General features: G+C 36.7%; 3 protein-coding genes across 3 annotated transcripts in view; 2 read left to right on the top strand and 1 right to left on the bottom strand.

Moving 5' to 3' along the window:
• LOC137586641 (uncharacterized) overlaps positions 1–18,255 on the bottom strand; it is a 45,673-nt gene that overhangs the window by 9,748 nt on the left and 17,670 nt on the right. The gene's annotated exons all lie outside the window — the stretch shown is intronic.
• On the top strand, positions 4,484–5,311 carry LOC137571940 (uncharacterized). Its single transcript, XM_068283706.1, has one exon. The coding sequence runs from the start codon at positions 4,484–4,486 to the stop codon at positions 5,309–5,311; it is 828 nt and encodes a 275-aa protein (XP_068139807.1).
• nullo lies at positions 14,836–15,537 on the top strand. The gene has a single exon (XM_068297028.1). It carries the CDS (start codon positions 14,836–14,838, stop codon positions 15,535–15,537), a length of 702 nt encoding a protein of 233 aa, XP_068153129.1.

Genomic DNA, 18,255 nt, shown 5'->3' with positions numbered 1-18,255 from the left:
TCCCTTGATAGTTATATATGTTATGTATGTGTATGTTATGTATGTATGTGTGTGTGTTGTGTGTATATATATATACGTATATTCATACATAACTAAGTAAGTTAAAGTTCGCTTGAGGGGGCACAGTTGCGCACAACTGTACCGAAAATCCATTTTGATTTTTGACAGCATTCGGATAAATGGACTGCTGTGATTTTAGGTCATGGTCATTCCAGACAAGCCTAAGCACCTGGTCATGTGGGCAAATCCCTGACAAGTCGCCCACTTGTTGTTTGATTCGCGGATTCGTGTGACTTGCTCCTTCTCCCTCTCTCTCGCTCTCTCTCTCTGTGTGTAAGTGAGTGCATCAAGCTGTGCCCCGTGATGAGGCCAGCCCATTGCCAAATTAAGGACTAAGTAGTTTCGCCTTGGCCAAAAGAAAACGAAAATATCTCGTCAGGTGTGTGTGTGTGTGTGTGTGTGTCTATGTGGCACATGTGGCTGCCACATAGATGGCATTTCCCAGCACTAAGGCAGTGAATTTCCATATCCATCCAATTTCTCATTTCCAGGACAGGGGAACTTTTGGATTTTTGCATTTGATGCGGAAATACCAAGAGATGGGCATTTCCGAGCGCCTATGCCAACAGTCATGGATCAACAAGTGGTGTGTGTGTGTGTGTGTGTGTGTCACCAGGGTGACCAGGTTTCTTTACACTCTATTATTTACCTGAGACCTCTGTGTGTGTGTGTGTGTGTGTTTGCCACGCGGTTTGATGGTTTATGACCAACATTTATGGGCCAAGGAGTTGCCAAATACACGGAAAATGCATTTCGTAAACAAAAACGCAAAAATGCATTTGACATATTGGTTGCCTCCTATTTGCACCTCCCATTCCAACACCCACACACACCCTACCTACTGGCTATCTCTCTCTCTCTCTCTCTCTACCCACTTTTTGTTACGTTTTTTGTTGTGTAGTTGAAAAAAAACAGAGAAAATAGAGAAAAGACAAAGTAAAGTGAAGGAAATGCTTCTCTCTCAATGTCCTGTGCCTTGATCACAGATGTTCGATGTGCTATGATGTCTCTGTGGCTTGTCCTTGTCCTCGTCCTTGCCATTGTTTTTTTTCCTTCGTTTTCAGGACCAGATGGCTCAAAACAAATAAAAAAAAAACACGCAAAAATATTCAAGACTCGACAAGAATTAAAGAAAGAAAGTTGCATGGAATTGCCAATGGAAATTTACATTCCCTTTTTGCCCGTTCGGAAACATCACATCACTGACTTGTTTTCAGTTACAGTTTTCTATCCGTTTGTTTGTTTTTTTTTAGTGATAGTTTTCTTTGGGTTTTTTTCAATTTTTGCAGCTCTCCCCTTCTCTCATTCCCTGCTTACGCTTGAATGAATCATTTGTACACACTTGACTTCATTTAGAGATTCGCTTCCATTCCCCAAACCTTTTGCACAAGGATAAGGACTCTGGTCATTCGGTTGCTTATTCTCACTCACATCGCCCCCCACACGTCCAGAAAACGAATTGAAATTAAAAGTAACTTCAAGTAACAAACGATAACTATCGAAAAACTTGGGAAATATATATTTCAGAGAGAGAATTTTCCCATCGTCTATGCCATTTTGGGATTTACCAGCAAATTATTCTTGGGAAAAACTGCAATTGCGTGTGAAAAACTCAACCAGATAGGGGCAAGACAATCGTATGGAAATTCTATTAACTTTCTTCCACCCAAAATCATAATCATAAACGAGTAAAAATCTACACATTATCTCAAAAGCTAGTGGGTGGATCCTAAAAGGATCTCAGCAGGAGCTCACACACAAATATCTTAAATATGAGGTTTCACACACACTCTTTATGGTGGGTTAAGTCCATTATGTTTTCAACAGAAGAAATATATTCAGAATATCGAATTTTTTATCCTCTTCCAATAAGTTTTCTTAACTCTTGTCATTTATTCACTTGATTTTGAGTCTTCCTTGGTTAAAACATTGCCATTGCCCCCATTAAATTTTATATGTAGAAGATTATAAACTTTTCAAAACATCGTGAGAAAGAAGTTAACTAAGCCTAACTAACATATATCTGGATCTGAATCTTTTAGAGAGTGAATCAAATATAATCTTTGTCTAATGCCTAGTATTAATATATTTATCTAACATTTTAAATAAATAAAAACAACTAAGGATAATTCCTAAAGATTCCTATTCTTTTTAAATCTTTAAAGTTTTGTTTTTTCTTCATCTTTATTTCATTATTTGACTAAAGATACGAGAACATGAAATAGAGAAGAGAGAAACAATTTATCTTAAGAAAATATTATTCTTGATCAGAATTAAAAATTAGCTGATAGTGTATATATATAACTTTTGGATAATGATAATGCTAAAGAGATAAAGACTTTACTTCTTGGACATTAATCTGCTTGAGATTAATTTTTGAAAGCATTTATTTCATTTTGGTTTTTAAGAACCAAATTATATTAAGATGACTAAATTTTCCCTTTGACTTTAAACGTTAACTATTCATAAACTCAGCTTAAATGCAAGATTTGCTTTATCGATAATTGCTCTATTATAAAAATTATAGATATTTTTGTATATTTGCATAAATTTATAGTAGATAAAATACTTTTTTGAAAGTTATATTAAAAGATGACTTTTGAAACTTTTGTTGTGTGATGACAAAACTAATGAAGAAAGACGCCAAAGACTTAAGGATCATGCCGAATAGATATATAACAAGATAAAGAATTTTCCTGGAGATTTTAACAACAAACTAGAAGAGATGAATGCGATTTCTAAATGTTTTCTAAAATGCAATTTGATTTCATTGAATCCCAACATGCTCATCATCTAAAAGTTCTAAAACTTTTCACAAACTTTTCAAATGATTAGCTAAATATAAGATTTTATTATTTAATTTATGAAAATTGAAAACTAAATTAGATAATATTGAGTTTGTATTTATAAACAATGGCAACAAATGGTTGACTTGTTTGTTGTTTGTTTGTTTGTTTGTTGGGCCTTGGGTTGTGATTGTGAATTCAACTGCATTGATTTAATTGAGTTTGAATTCGCAAATAGCCACACTATGGCCTTTTGCACTTCATTTCATTTATCAATTGAGAAAAATTGAAAACCACCAACAACATTAATTTGTTGGTGCATGTTGCAGTGGCAGTTGCAGCTGCTGCTGCTGCTGCCGTTGCAATTTGCATTTGAATTTGAATTTGCATGACGATTTAAATTTCATTTTAGCATTTTCAATTTGCATTTGCCATTAACCTTGAGCCACGAGAGACCAGAAATGTCCAATAATGAATGCCAGCCAATATGAGGAACTCAACTCGACTCGACTCAACTGAAGTGAAAGACTTCCTTTCCTTCCTATTTCATTCAGCTATAGAAATTTTCATGTGAAATGCTGAACCCAAGACCCAATCAATAGAATGGTAATGGTAACAATGCAACAGATAGAAAAGCATCAGCAGCGGCAGCAGCAGCATCAGCAGCAGATGTCCAAAATGATGATGGTGTTTCTATGATATTTCTCCAGATAGCCATGAGATGATGGCCAAGTTGCACTTGTGGCCCGGCGTTAACGGCGTTTCGTTTGGCTGCGCCACGGCGTTTGCCTAACAATTGCCACAAAAACTAGCCACAATGGAATGGACCAAGGCCGAAACACACACACACACACAGACACACAGCAAGAGACACACAAAGACAATCGCACACAAGTTGTTGTTTGGTGAGAAAGCGAGAGAAAGTTTTATAAGAAAACCATAGAATTTGAAAACGAAATCAATGCCAATAATAATAAAAGAAACTGAATACTAAAACAGAGAGAGAGAGAGAGAGAGAGGGGGATGGACAAATTGTAGAATGCAAAGAAAGGGTTATTCTAACCAAAATTTTAAAGCCAAACAAAGAGATAAAGAGAGAGAGAGAGAGAGATACGTTTCTTGCCCTTATTCCTGAAAACCTCAACCCTTACACATTTTTGTCTTACCAATATTTCAATATGCTCATACGTACATACATATATAGTAAATATCAAATCAAGGCCAAATCTTTACATTTTAGCCAGGTAGTAGTGGTCTTTGATCTTAAGCCATGCACACGTGCGTTTTAGCGGAAAAAAAATGTAGATAGAAGAAAGTAAAATTACCTCTGAGCTGAGGTAATAAAAATTGTTCACTATCTGGCTAAGCGGATTAGCGGATTCAGGTAAAGAGAGAGAGAGCAAGAGAGATAGAGAGAGTGGGAAATTCTTAGAAAATTCGCGATAGATGTAAATCACCCCCAAAAACCTAAACGAGTGGACTACCTGACCAAAGAAACTCCGATCACTCGCATACCTCTCTCTGTCTGTATAAAAGCTGGCTGTCCATCATAAAGGACAAACAGTTATTGACCAAACGTTCGAGTGACAAGAACTCTCAAGACGAAAAACAGAAAGTAAACGTATATAACAATTATCATGGGTTGCTGTACGAGCACTTTGAATCTAAAGACATCCAAACTGGACTCCCTGGACGATAGTGTCTATATGGATCATCAGCGTGGCTCATCGAAACGTTCATATAGCAGTCGCCAGACCATCAGTAGTGGACTGGGCAGTGCCTGTAGTACACCGTCCAGTAGTCGTGATCGCAGCATCTGGAGTAGAAGGAGCAGCAGTCCGGCAGTTACCAGCAATCATTCGGTATTGATCAACAATGGTCAGCCGAATGTTAGACCCATTTGTGATGACTTTGCCGAACAACCGCTGGAATTGCAGGAACGATCACAGGGCTATTATACATGCAGTAGTTCGGCCTCGACACCAACCAAAAGTCAATTGATACGTACCCAGGATATGAATTCATCGACATCGTGTGCCTCAGAGGCGGCATCTGAATCCTCATCGGCATCCCAAACGGATTCATCGCCTTCTTCGCCTGTCATTGGCAATCTCGAATGGGAAATGTATATGATGCAGCATGCCCAACGCATTATGCCCAAGACATCATCACCGATCTGCCAGAGACGCTGCGACAACGACAAGACCTTCGAATTGCCCACCCGATCCAAGTCGTATCACAAGTGGCGGAACTATCTGCAAACGACACCAGCACACATGCTGCACAATGTCACCAATATACCCGAGGCCATTGCTGGGCACTTTTGTCCCACCGACTTTCCAGCCTTCAGCGATCTCGAGGACATGGAGAGTGCAGCAAAGCGTTACAAAGTGGATGCAACCGCATTGTATACCACCTCCCAGTTGCTGGCAGGACATACCCAGACCATAACCACGGATCTCTAAACCTCATCGTTCGAACATTTGAGCATTTTTTTTCTCTATATATTTTGTATATGTATCTTCGCTTTGTGCCACAGGCAACAGGTGTGCCCAAAATGGCAAGGAAATGGAGGGATAGGGAAGGGAGGCCAATTAATTTGTTGGCAAACTTTTGTTAAAAGTTTGTTATAACAAACAAAAAAAAAACTGAAACAGGAACTAAATCGATTGCCAAGCAATGCTAAAATTTCTAGATTTAAGCAAATTGCTTGTATAAATTGTATAAAATTATATGTAATAACTTTTTTTTTTTTTTTTCTCATCGTTTAAAACAAGGACAATAATTTATGGAATATAAATTAATAAAAACTTAAATTAACAAATTTTTAAAAACTATAATTTTTACTCTACCTTTCTTTAAACAATTTATTCATAATCAATGTGAAAACCGTTTTGGTTGACTGTGATAAACATTTAAGTGAATGTTTTTGAATACAGTGAACAAAGTTTTATAGTCTACTCCTGTGGGTCCTTTTTCAATCTGTAAAGTCCCAGGAGGAAGAACTCGACATTGCCCCTTTTAAGTCTTTATTAGAGACCTCAGCGAATGAATATCAATTCAAGTTTACAATATTCAAAACGAAATGAATGAATTGAATGACTTTAACACAACATTCAAACGAAACGAAACGAATTGAATGGAAGACAATAATTTGCTATGATTCGAATGCATTCGAATGATTGCCCTATCATTGAACTAGTCTGGTCCTTGGCTTAGTGCCTTATTAATGTTTCCTGGGTTTGTGGCATCATAGGAAATCCTTCCTTCCAATTAGATTCATAGCCTTCAAAATGCAATTATTAATTGTTCTAATCAAAATAGGACAATACGAATAATATGAATGATTCGTGTGACTTAGAACATTTCAATGCTTTGATACTCAATTCATTGTCTGTCATTCGACTTTGATGTTTCCATGATTCAAACAGTTCTCTCTCTCTCAAGTATTTGCAACTTAAATCGTTATATTTTGTTCATATAGCAAAAATAATGAGTCAACTCTTTAACTAATTAAATGCCAGCTTACCACAAATTGATTGCAAATGCGTTAAATGGACTGCACATACATATGAATATAAAACAGTAATTTAGTGATTCCCTTTTACACTTTTATTTGGTGGAATAATAAATTTACAAATTTACAAAAAACCAGAGGTCCGGGGCTAACTTCGACCGCGTCAAAGTTTGTATACCCTTGCAACTTTTTGGTAACTCTTTCCTTACCTATTAGCCATCAATGTGGAAGAACGTTTTATCCAAAAAGGCTTGAGAAAGAAAGGCCTACAATCATAGGAAATAACGAAGATATTGATCAAAGTCACTGTTTTTCACCTCTAGCTTCCTATGGGAGCTGTATGATATAGTCACCCGATCTTTATCAAATTCGACACAGTCGTTAACAGATATATTAAATTAAGAAATGTTTAATTTGAAAACAATCACGTTAAAAGTAACGAAGTTATTAACAAAAGTCACTGTTTTCAACCGATCGTTCCTATGGCAGCTATATGATATAGTCACCCGATCTTGATCAAACGTGGCACAGTTATTTATAGGTGTAATAAACTCTCTAATATTAAGTTTCACAATAATAGCGCAGAAAGTAACGAAGTTGTTGAGAAAAGTCACTGTTCATGACTTTGGGGTTTGTATGGGAGCTATACGATATAGTGGTCCGATCTAGCTGAATCCGAGATATACAACGCCTGCAGTATATACAAGCCTACGGTCTAGGAGGAGTTTGCTTTGATCCAGACGGACGGACGGACGGATGGACATGGCTAGTTGAACTCGTCTCGTCGTGCTGATTAAGAATATATATACTTTGTATGGTCGGAGATGCTTCGTTCTATGCGTTGCACACTTCTGACCAAAATTAATATACCCTTTTTGCAAGTGTATAAAAATGCCAGTATAAATGGATAATAATTAATGACACCGAAACGAATGCAAACCCATCAGACATAAATACATACATACATATGTATGTAACTATGTATGTATGTTTGTGTATGTATACAAATGTGTCTACAATTTTGCAATTAGCCGAATTCAAATAGACAAAAGACACCATAAACCGCCCTCTGGGCTTACAATCTAAATGAAATGTAACTACATTCCACAGTATTTCTATGTATGTATGTATGATTACCCACACATGTACCTCTAATTATAACTTTATACATTTTTGATCATAACGCTGATTGTGTATATATGTATGTAGCGTATACATTTAGCTTATGGCCATTGGCCAATCCAAATGGACATACGTACGTACCTTTTACATATACTTTTTGGTGGCTAACTGTTGATAATTTAAAAGTTATCAACCAAATTGTAAGAGAAACAGGATCGACTTTAATAATACCCTGTCAGAAGTATTTCCTGGCAAGCCTTTTTGATCATCTTCTATATCCTAAAGAAACTCAAAACTCGAGTTTAGATATTCGCTGCAATAAAGAAATCCTTTTATCTCAGTTTTTTTGCAGAACATTCCAGAATTTCGTAATGTGAGTCGATGACAGTCAACAAGAATTTCAATCTGGCATAAAGTCTATCGAAATAGATATATTTCTGATCTTTTTCTTTTCAGGACATCCAGAAGATCTTAAGCTGGGTTTAAGCTTGATTCTCATATTGAAAAGTCTTTTAACTACTCCTTTATGCAAAATAATAAAAGAATTCTGAATAAAATGGCATATTAAAGACGCCAAAATGTATAAAACAGACAAAAGAAACCATTTTCCTATAAATAGTTTTGGGAATGAGCTAAAAAACAAAGAACTGAAACCGAAAAATGAGAAGAAACTGCCTGAAAATTGCATTATTGACTCTACTCTGTTTCGTACCTTTACCTTTGAAAACAGAGAGGATAAAAGTATAAACTCTTTAAAATTAGATATGCCCCACTTTAAAGTGTATTTTACTGTAATAATATTGATTTTGGTTCACCTTTTAGTGCTTGCAATTGCTGCCAGGGCTTGGTCAACGTCTGGGGGCTTGAATCCAAGGGATTGGCAATGGGATGGCCATAACCAACTATGTCAAGTGTCAGTACCTTAAGGTACTCTTGTCCCAACCTTGCTGACAAGCTTCTTTTGGGCTAACTGATGGGAGGGGCTTTCAAATTGACGTTGCCAAGCGAAAGAGAGAGCAAGAGAGGGGGAGACAAAGGGAGACAGTTTGCATTTTTGAGTTACCACAATTCTGGGGGACTCAATAGTTCAATTCGCCATCAGTCAATCAATCTATCCAATCCAATCAATCAATCAATGAACTAAACACTAAACTGTATAATTATAATGTCGTGCTAGACCACATGCACACACACACACCACATACGCATACATATGTATAACAAAATGTGGCCATTTCTAAAAATATGCGAGGTCTATTGAAATGCAATTCGAGCTAAACCAAAAAATAATAATAAAGGCCAATAAATTCAATGAATGAACACACAAATATAAAGGGAATGTATAAATCAATTTCAACAATTTAATGTCCACTCAAACACATACACACGCACACACACACACACACAGATAAAACGGCTATGAAATTATTAAACTTTTGTTCTCCTCCTCCCTTTCCCTTGAGGCATTTCTTCTATTGTTAAGTCTCTCTCTCTCTCTCTCTCTCTCTGGTAATAAATAGTAAATCGAATGCCAAAGAAAAAAAAAAACCTCATATTTTGGTATTTTATGCGAAAAATATTTCATGATGGGCATCTATGGGCGTGGTCTATATACCATCTATGTATGTATGTAAGGAAGGAACAGCAGTTGAGTAAATATTTCCGATCCTTTAAATAAGTATGCTACAAATTTCCCATTCCTTATCCATTCTCAATGATTGTGAATTTCAAGTTTTCTTGCAGATATAGAGAGTGAGAGGTGCTCCACTGATAATGTTTATCAAAAAACTATATATCCAAATTTTACACCATAACTAACCTATGCGAAATCATTTGGAAAAGTATTGCAAATATTGATTAAATTAAGCAACAAAAATGTTGCCAAATTGTTTGTAAATATGTACATATATTCTTTTTTTGTTTGTTCTGCATAGATAGCATAAGGTGAACGTGACTTGGTAAGTTGTTGTTGTTGTTGTTGTTGTTGTTGTTGTTGTTGTTGTTGTAGTAGATTGGCACATCAAGGAAAAAGTTGAAGCAATTTGCAATGGACGAGTTACTGCTGCTAGTTGACCCTAGAGTTAAATGAAATATGCATGCTCTTTGGCTTTTCATATTCTGACTCTTGGGCTGTGACTTGCTGACTGGCTGACTAACTTTAAAGTGCTGGGGATGCCTGTGCCAAAAACTATCTATTACCCAACCAGTATATGCATAATTCAAGGACTCTAATGGCAGACACACACACACACACAGAGAAAGAGAGAGAGAGGCAAAAGAATGAAATAGAATTTGTATGTATGTATGTATAGAAAAGACACTTGACTAGCCCAAGGTGTTGCTCTGACTCCTAAAAGTGCGACACTTGTTTCCAACCAGGAACAAAGGCAGCAACAGAAAATAATAGGAAATAGCAAAAGATAAGGAGGAGAAAAAGAAAGGGAAAGAAAGCAAGAGAAAGACATTGTTATGCCCAACTGGGACAATCAATTGTTGAAAACAACCAACCTAGCAATGCAATGTGAAGAGGTATACACATCTAAGTGTGTGTGCTTTAAGGCAAAATTGGAACAGGAGCAAAATGAAACTGAAATAAATCCTGTTTGCCCATCCATACATACATACATACCTACACAATGTATGTATGTAGCCGAGAAATGCTTGTAAGCCGCTCTAATTACAATTTCGGCAATTTAAGTAAAACGATCCGAGGGATTTAGATTTATATTTAAGTATATCTATGCGTATGTGTGTGTGTGTGTTTATGTGAGTCCGCGCCCGCAAAATCCCACTTGAGTGTCGCGTGCTTTGCGGTGTCAAATCTGGCCAAGATTAAGCAAAAGAATGAACCAAAGCCACAGATTAAATGGTTTTTATGATGAAAAATCTCACCCACTTTCTTGCGGTCTAACGAGTATCTGCATACATACATAGGTACATATATCCATACGATTCCATTTATCTATCTACGTATGTATATATGAATCTGTTACGGTTTTCGAAGGCGTTTAGCGTGAAATTTTCTCTGCTGGATTAGCTCATGTTGCGGTTTAATGCAGCTGTATGAATATGTTGTCCCTCTCTCCTCTCTCTTTCACTCTGTCTCTTATATTTTGTGTGTAGGGCATAAGCCATTTAGCCCCCTGATGAATTTATGGCTATCCCAAAGGCCAACTGAGCCCGCATCTCTATTGATTTTTCTCCTAGAAGAAAGTTAAAAGAGTCCAGAAATTGATGGATAGTTTGCCTGATTGAAGTTGATGGGCTGAGAGCTCCATCGCCCCCCTTTCTGTTCCCCCATTACTCAAACATGGTCCCACTCTGTTAAATTGTAATCGAAAACCAACAAAATTACAAAAGAGGGTAGACACAAACACACACACAGAGAGAGAGAGAGAGAAAGAGGTGGAGGATGACCGAACACACACATTTTAGTATACTTATATGTATATAAACTTTGTGTTTAATCAAATTCAATTATGAAAATAATCAAACAAAAACGTTTCGAATTTTCTTATACCTATTACAGCTTCTTTTCAGACATTCAGAAGCTAATTTATACAGGGTATAATATTAGAGGGAATAGATCTAGATTTCCATATACATATTGTCCACAATCCACAGTGGTGGCCACAAATTTATGACTATTAGATTTTCAGACTTTAGTTTTGATTTTCTCGACTTCCAAGTAACTCAAACAGAGTTGTCTTGCCATTAATCGATAATCGGAAAGTAGCTCTTTTTTCATTTTTCATTCATTACAAGTAATACCCTACAAATTTGTATCCATGTCCAATATTCTTTTCGTTTTTTTGCGAAAGGGTATCGGAAAATATGTGCCAAAAGCAACAAAGGGAGTCAGTGGTTAGATAGTGGTTAGGGTTGCCAAAGAGGGGTAAGGCTAACGCATAACTGTAAACAAAAGGCTGTCAAGTCGACATATGAGTATGTGTCTGTGTTCACATGGGCGTAGTAAAGCAATCTAAAGGATCTAGCCAACATTTAACAAGCCAATTGACATTTATTTCTAAGCTAGAAGTATTTAAGTGACAATTTTATAAAAATCATATTAAATCTGAGATAATATAACATTTGAAAGATATTTCACTGACATTTCACTTATATTTCAGTCTAAAAATTAACTAACTTAAACTCTTCCCTTAAGTAAAGATCTACGCTTCTGTATGTAAAGATGTATGTGTGTGTTTGACTTGGTGTGTGTGTGTTTTGGGGAGTGTGTCAAAATCACATTAGATGCTGTTAACTTTTGTTAGTGACTTTTTTTTGTTGAATTTCCTTTTTTTTTTTTGGTCAATTTGTTTGTTTGCGCACAAATTGATTGATTGCTATTGATGCGTGATTTGTCCTTAACCCTGTCACAGTCACACAGACACAGACACACACACATGAGTTATCTTTTGCCTTTTGTCGTCATCGAACTGATTGTGAGATTTGTGGTCATTATTTCTTAAAAACTTTTTGATTTTGAGTGTGTTAAGTTTTGCTTACACTTGACTTTTGTTTAACTTTCAGATAAATCAAATCAATCTAAGATAACAGAGCCAACAAACAGACAGAGCATTAAGTTGCTTAAGACTTGAAACTTTAAAAGTTAATAAAATCCAAAAAACACATTTAAGATAAGTCAGCACTTTTTGCAAACACAGAACACTGAAAATTGGCCATCTCAGCAGCCGATTGTTGGCCATCATAAAATTGAATTTGCATGTGGGAATACCTGCTAAAGAGAAAGTGATGGAGAGAGAGAGAGAGAGATGACATGATGATGGACCCATGGGCGATGCACGAGAATGAAATATTCTCAGAAACGAAAGGACATACGGACATGCATACGAACAAGGTGGCAAAGGGTTAAATAAAAAACATATTAAAATAAGAAAAGAAAAAAACGAAAGAGAAGAAAAAGATTTTCACCCCTTTTTTTATGACAGGCCAAACAACTCGATATTCTGCTTCTGTTTGCATGTGTGTGTAATACACATGTTGGCCAGGTCATAAAACTGGCTTAAATGCTCCTCTAGCTGCTGCTGTAGTAAAAATGTAAAATTTTCATTTTGCATTCCACTTTCGGTAGGTCAGGTAAAAAAAAAAAGGGGGACCAAATGGGCAGAAGAAATCCATGCCATCGGAGTCGACTGCAAAGTACACTACCATCAAGTAAACTAGTATTTTCAAGAGATCGATAGGCTTATATTTTCATTTACCTACCTCTCTTTAGATTCCAATATACCCTAACAACATACCACCATAGCCAGCCGCAGGATACAAAAGCCCGAATTGCGTGAGCAGAGACAAATTGAAGAGTGAAACAGAACCACACACAAAATAGAAAGGGCGAGGAAAATGTGGGGAAATAAAACCAACAACAACAGCAAGATGAGAAGAAAATAAGGAAAATTGGAAATGGTTTCCATTACAATTTCACATTTGGCATTTGAATTTCAATAACAATTCGTTAGCCCATTGCCCATTGCAAATTGCTAGGCTAGTCGATGATATTTGAACTCATTGAAATAAACTAGTCTTGACCACAATTTTCAATTTAATTAGACACAATTTCAAATGAAATACTAATATTTTCATTTTCATTTAAATGCCAATTAATTAATTATATTTTCTTTCGATGGCCCTCAATTAAATGCATTGCACAACAAATTCATTGCATTTGCATTGAAGTAACAAACATCAAATTAACTATCTTAAATTAGTAATTGACTGAGTAAGTCCAGTTTAGTCTCTGTAATCGAGTTATAGAGCTATTTTAGGCTTTCTTTTGAATGTAAAGTAAGTCATCGTAACGACTTTGGTATACCATGCATCAGATGGGACAACCATTGCCAAGTCATAGGTCTAAATTTATGTAAGAGACTGCTTTAACTTTAGTCAGTAGTTGCAGTTGAGTTGAGTTGCTAGTTGAGTTGACCTTCAAAGAAATAGGCGTATCTATGACCAATTTTCCTAAGACTTTTATGAAATTTTGTAAACTTATAGACTCAAATGGCTTCTATTGGAGTACAAATTTTAAATGAAATACTTTAAATATTGGGCTCAAGTTCTGAAAAGTCCCCAAAATGTAATGACTAAGTAGATTGATCTTGGAAATGTACTACATTTTAGCATAGAATCATGTTAAACAGCCCTATTAAAGTCATCTACTAAGAATAATAAGTGCATATAAAATTGTATGCATATTTGTTCAACTTAATTAACTTGATATCAAATATTAAATAGTACATTCTATTTGTGTTGTAGTCGAGAAGTTTCTGAACTGTTGGCAACATACGTTTTGCTGTTTTTGTTATGGCCATAGTTAGTTTAAGTTAGTTGGAATAGTTGGCCCTGGGGCTATGTAGGTGTAGGCAACAACTAATCGACATTCAGCAAGCATATAACCACATTTAAAAACAAACTTCTTTTACATTGTTTTTTATAATATAATTACCAAGCTCTGAGTGAAGTCAACTAAATGTGTGGAGGGTTCAAAAGGGTTGTAAGAGATCTATTTGAAATCTACACAATGGAAATAAAGAGTAATGGTTGAGTTGTTTAGTTTTCTAATGTCGATGGAGCATGTAACATTTAACAATTTAATGAACAGGCAAATCAGTTTAAGCCTGAGAGGGGCCAAGAGTAACATCGATGAGGTTGTTTGCTGACATGCAAAAGCCACTGTCACGTGGCCTGATTGGCATACAAACCATGGCGAACATATTTTGCCCAGGATGCCACCCATCAACCCATCCAACCCCTTACAAAGCTACGTGTCGACAGGGTTGTCATTGTTGTCTCCTGTCCTCGATCTTCTGCCTTTTAATAGCTGCAGTTGCAATTCATTAACAATTTCCTTCATGTAGTTTAGTTAGCTAGCCAAGTCTTAAGTGGCAATGGCGCCAATGTTGCCAATGTTAGTTAGCTGTGTGTGTGTGTGTGTGGAAGGTCACAAAGTGCACGTGCAAAACATCATAAAGTAAACCCGTTGGAAACCCAAAAACGCCAAATGCTACATGCCAGCATACATTTATTATGACAGGGATCAGGGATTATCATAAAACCGATCTGCACAATCTGTATGCATATATGTCGTAAGTAAGTAGGTAGTTTAACCTTTAAAGGCAATAAGACCCAAAACCCCAAACGCTAGGCTAACGCTAAGCCCTTCGAGGGTTAACCAAAAAAAGGGAAATTCTACCTATTAGGCAGCAATCAATCCAAAACCAATAAGCAGGTAACTCTACGACTTATAAATACTTTGCCTAGTTGATGCAATCATCACAGTCGACAAGCAAACAGAGACCAGAGAACATCATCATCATCAGCAGAAAAAGCAAAATGGGAGCCAGCAGTTCTACATCAACAACAAATCATTGCACTAACGATTCATCGGTGCCGCCTGCCACATGCCTATGCTGCATACCACGTCCACGTTGGCCCAATATGTTGCACAAACTTCGTCGCACATTGCAGCAACGTTTGAATTTTCAATCACAGAAACGTCGTCGAGCTTCCTCTCGACGCTCCATTGGTGGCCCACTGTTGCGTCCCATGCCCAGATGCTCATCTTATGGCTCCTCGGGCACATTGCTGGCAGCCAGCAAATCCAACAAGTCCAACAGGGATACGCATTATGCCCAATGGAAATGCATGTTTGAGGGCGGCAAAAAGCACACCAGAGACGAGGCTTGCCTTCACGACATCAGTGAGGCCCTGTCGGGTCAGACAACACCCAAGGGTTTTCCCTCACACACGGATCCGCAACGCTGTCAATTGCCCGAAGTCCAGAAACTACTCCAACAGCCAGTCTATGATCTTGTCGAGGAGTTTAAAGTGCGGCGTCGTCTTAGCTTCCGTTTGCCCAAACTGATGAAGCAACCAGAGGATACCCCACCAAAGCTTCGTCGCCGTCCAAGTGCCCGTCAGAAGGCAGCGGAGGCGAAACATGATAAACAATTGCAAAAGGATTTGCATGATCTGGAGGATTACTATGGCGGATTTCATTATGCCCAGCGAAATGAACGCTTTGTTCGCATTTAAAATCCTTAACTTAAGACTTAGCCAATATTGTGATAGCTTGTAAGCCCCATTAATATACCTATCATTTGAACCACCATTTGAATAAAATTCACTCATACCCAACATTAATTCACTTTCTTCTTATCTACTAAAGCCAATAACAAAATAAGAAACTTTAACTTTAAATTGGAAAAGAAAACTTCTTTGGAATATTTAAGAGAAAGAGCAGTTTCTTTAAGGCTCTAGAGTCCTTGGAGAGACCTTTGTAGTCCCAGACAACTTTCTCCAATCAATTTGTAAGACTAATTTCATTTCGGAGGCTTCTTCTAACAAAAGTTTCTTTCCAAAATGAATATTTTCTTTGAATATATAAAAAAATATGAATTCCTAAAAAGTATTTGGAATTTGTTATATTTGTCAAGTAAAGTTCAAAGAGTGATTACATCCTTTGGAAACTTAGTCGACATCCTTTTGAAACCTAAAATTCTCGTGTAAGACTGAAAATCTCAAGCATTTACATTTAGAAACTGCATTCATTTGGCATCCAAACATATTGAAACTGTGTCTTTGGTTTTTGGTTGGGTTTTTCTGTTGTGAAAGTTCAAAGTGCCAAGGCGAACATTAAACAGCATCCATTATCATTACCACAGACACAAAAGTGCCAACAAACAGATGCATAATTGTGCGCATAAAATTATATGTATAGAAGGAGGAGAAACGGACCATTTGGTACTGGCCATTAATCAGACCCAAAACTAGAAGGGGCCCCAAGCCAATTTTAGTAGAAACAAAACAAAAATTGCAATTGTGCATAGTAAAAGATACAGAAAGAAATATAGAGGGAGAGAGTGTGTGTGTGTGTGTGTGTGTGTGTGTGAGGGACGTCTGATTTAAGACCTTGCTCTGATTTTATGCTCGAAATTTTTTTCAATCAGCTAATTTTTCATCTTTTTCATATACAAAATATAATTTGCAGCCAAAATGTGCAATATACAAACGAACAGACTTAGATACATTTCATTCATTCAGCAGGAGGTTTATTTTTTTCTTTTTTTTTCTCACATATACAAAATAAGCAACGAACAACGAAAAAAAAAACAACAACAACATGTCTGGTGTCTGCCATGCCAAAGATTTATGGGACTGCCAAGTGGCAAGAGATATGCGAAATGCTTCATAATAATGCAAATGTCTCAATGAAATATTTGTGGCTCGGTTGTCGCCATTTGAAGAGACTTTCGAGTCATCGCCGCAGCCGCAGCCGCCGCCGGCGACAAGTTGAACGTACTCAGGCCAACAAAATTTTTTTTGAACTAAATGACAAGGGCCAAGAGCAAGATAAGTAAAGACATTCGATAACAAGTTAATGAATTCACTTTGGCCAGAATTATGATTATGTTGATAAGCAAGCATAAGCCAGTCAATTGAGTGGATAGTTATTACCACAATCAATTACCAATTTTACCCCATCAAAAGTATAAGTAGAATGAAGCCAAGAAGAAACGTTTGGAAAAGAGGTTAATTCCAATGGCTTAACCCCTGTAAGGATTAGCAGGACACAGCACTTGCTCAAATAATCAAATTGTCACGACTAAGACGACTTAAGCTCAATAGAAATGGACTCAAGAGTTTTCGGTTAAGTCAGAATCAAATGCGGTTTTTACACAAATTGTAATCACTTGGAATTTTCTGTAAAAGAAAAAAACCTCCTTTTTCCATATGGTGAAGACAATTCCAACGTATGCATAGTAAATGGATGTGTGGCTTAATTGATTAAGGGTGAAACTTCTTTCTTTCGTCTTGAGCTGTAATTCTCAACCAGTTTTAAACAGTTTTTGTTTAGAATAGAACTTAAAGGTTCTTGAAATAGTTACGGAGAAAATCTACTCAACTTATAAGATTAAATCACAAAGCAATCCGAACCCCTTAAAAATATCCTTGAGAGATGGAAAGATCTCAGAAAATATCTTAAATGGAAGTAAAGTTTACCTTAGAAAGCCAAAAGATGCCTAAGATAGACCAAAAACAACAAATCAGCAATTGCTAAAGACGAAGAGGACGATGCCCTGACAAAAACAAGACAAAAGGTCTTTAAATAATGACTTAACAAGTGATTTTCTTCTCTACTAACATTTCTATCATAATTTTAGTTATTATTACTTGCTCTTTCAGTCAGCCTATTAACATTTTACCTCTCTCATCTCTAAGCTCTAATTGCATTGATTAGAATTATTTATATCCAAAAATGGTTCATTATCTGCATCGATTCAACTTAATTCATACACTCACCCACACACACACACACACACACACACACACACACACACTTAAACACACTTACTCATAATCGAATGTCTATTCCAATGGCCTAGACGGATTTAATAAACGACCCCAAACAAAAGCACGAAACGAAACAAAAAAATTAACGAAAAAGGCAACACACATTGGCCTAAAGGCCAGACCAGACCCAGTCAAAACAAATGGCAATTGAATCGATAGAAGAAACCAAAGCCAAAACCGAAACCAAACCAAAACCAAATATGGAAACCAAAACTACGTCACGTGCCAAAAGTGGGTGGCAAAATGAATAAGTAAGAAGAGAAGGGAATGAAAGGAAAGGTAGTCGTAGTCGTTCAACAAATGAAAACTAATAGGCAATTATAGGCAAATGCCGGCAGACAAAAACAAAACGTCAGCCTTTGACTGAAAAAGGGGGCCAAAGCTGGGCGTGTGTTTGAA

The sequence above is a fragment of the Drosophila tropicalis genome, unplaced genomic scaffold (assembly GCF_018151085.1).
Source record: "Drosophila tropicalis isolate 14030-0801.00 unplaced genomic scaffold, ASM1815108v1 contig_158, whole genome shotgun sequence".
NCBI lineage: Eukaryota > Metazoa > Arthropoda > Insecta > Diptera > Drosophilidae > Drosophila > Drosophila tropicalis.
Note: the sequence above shows the minus strand (reverse complement) of the source record. Positions and strands in the feature narration are given on the sequence as shown.

What these genes read in the sequence shown, in the direction of transcription:
- LOC137571940 (XM_068283706.1), top strand. Translation starts at nt 4,484, where the DNA reads ATGGGTTGCTGTACGAGCACTTTGAATCTAAAGACATCCAAACTGGAC.
- nullo (XM_068297028.1), top strand. Translation starts at nt 14,836, where the DNA reads ATGGGAGCCAGCAGTTCTACATCAACAACAAATCATTGCACTAACGAT.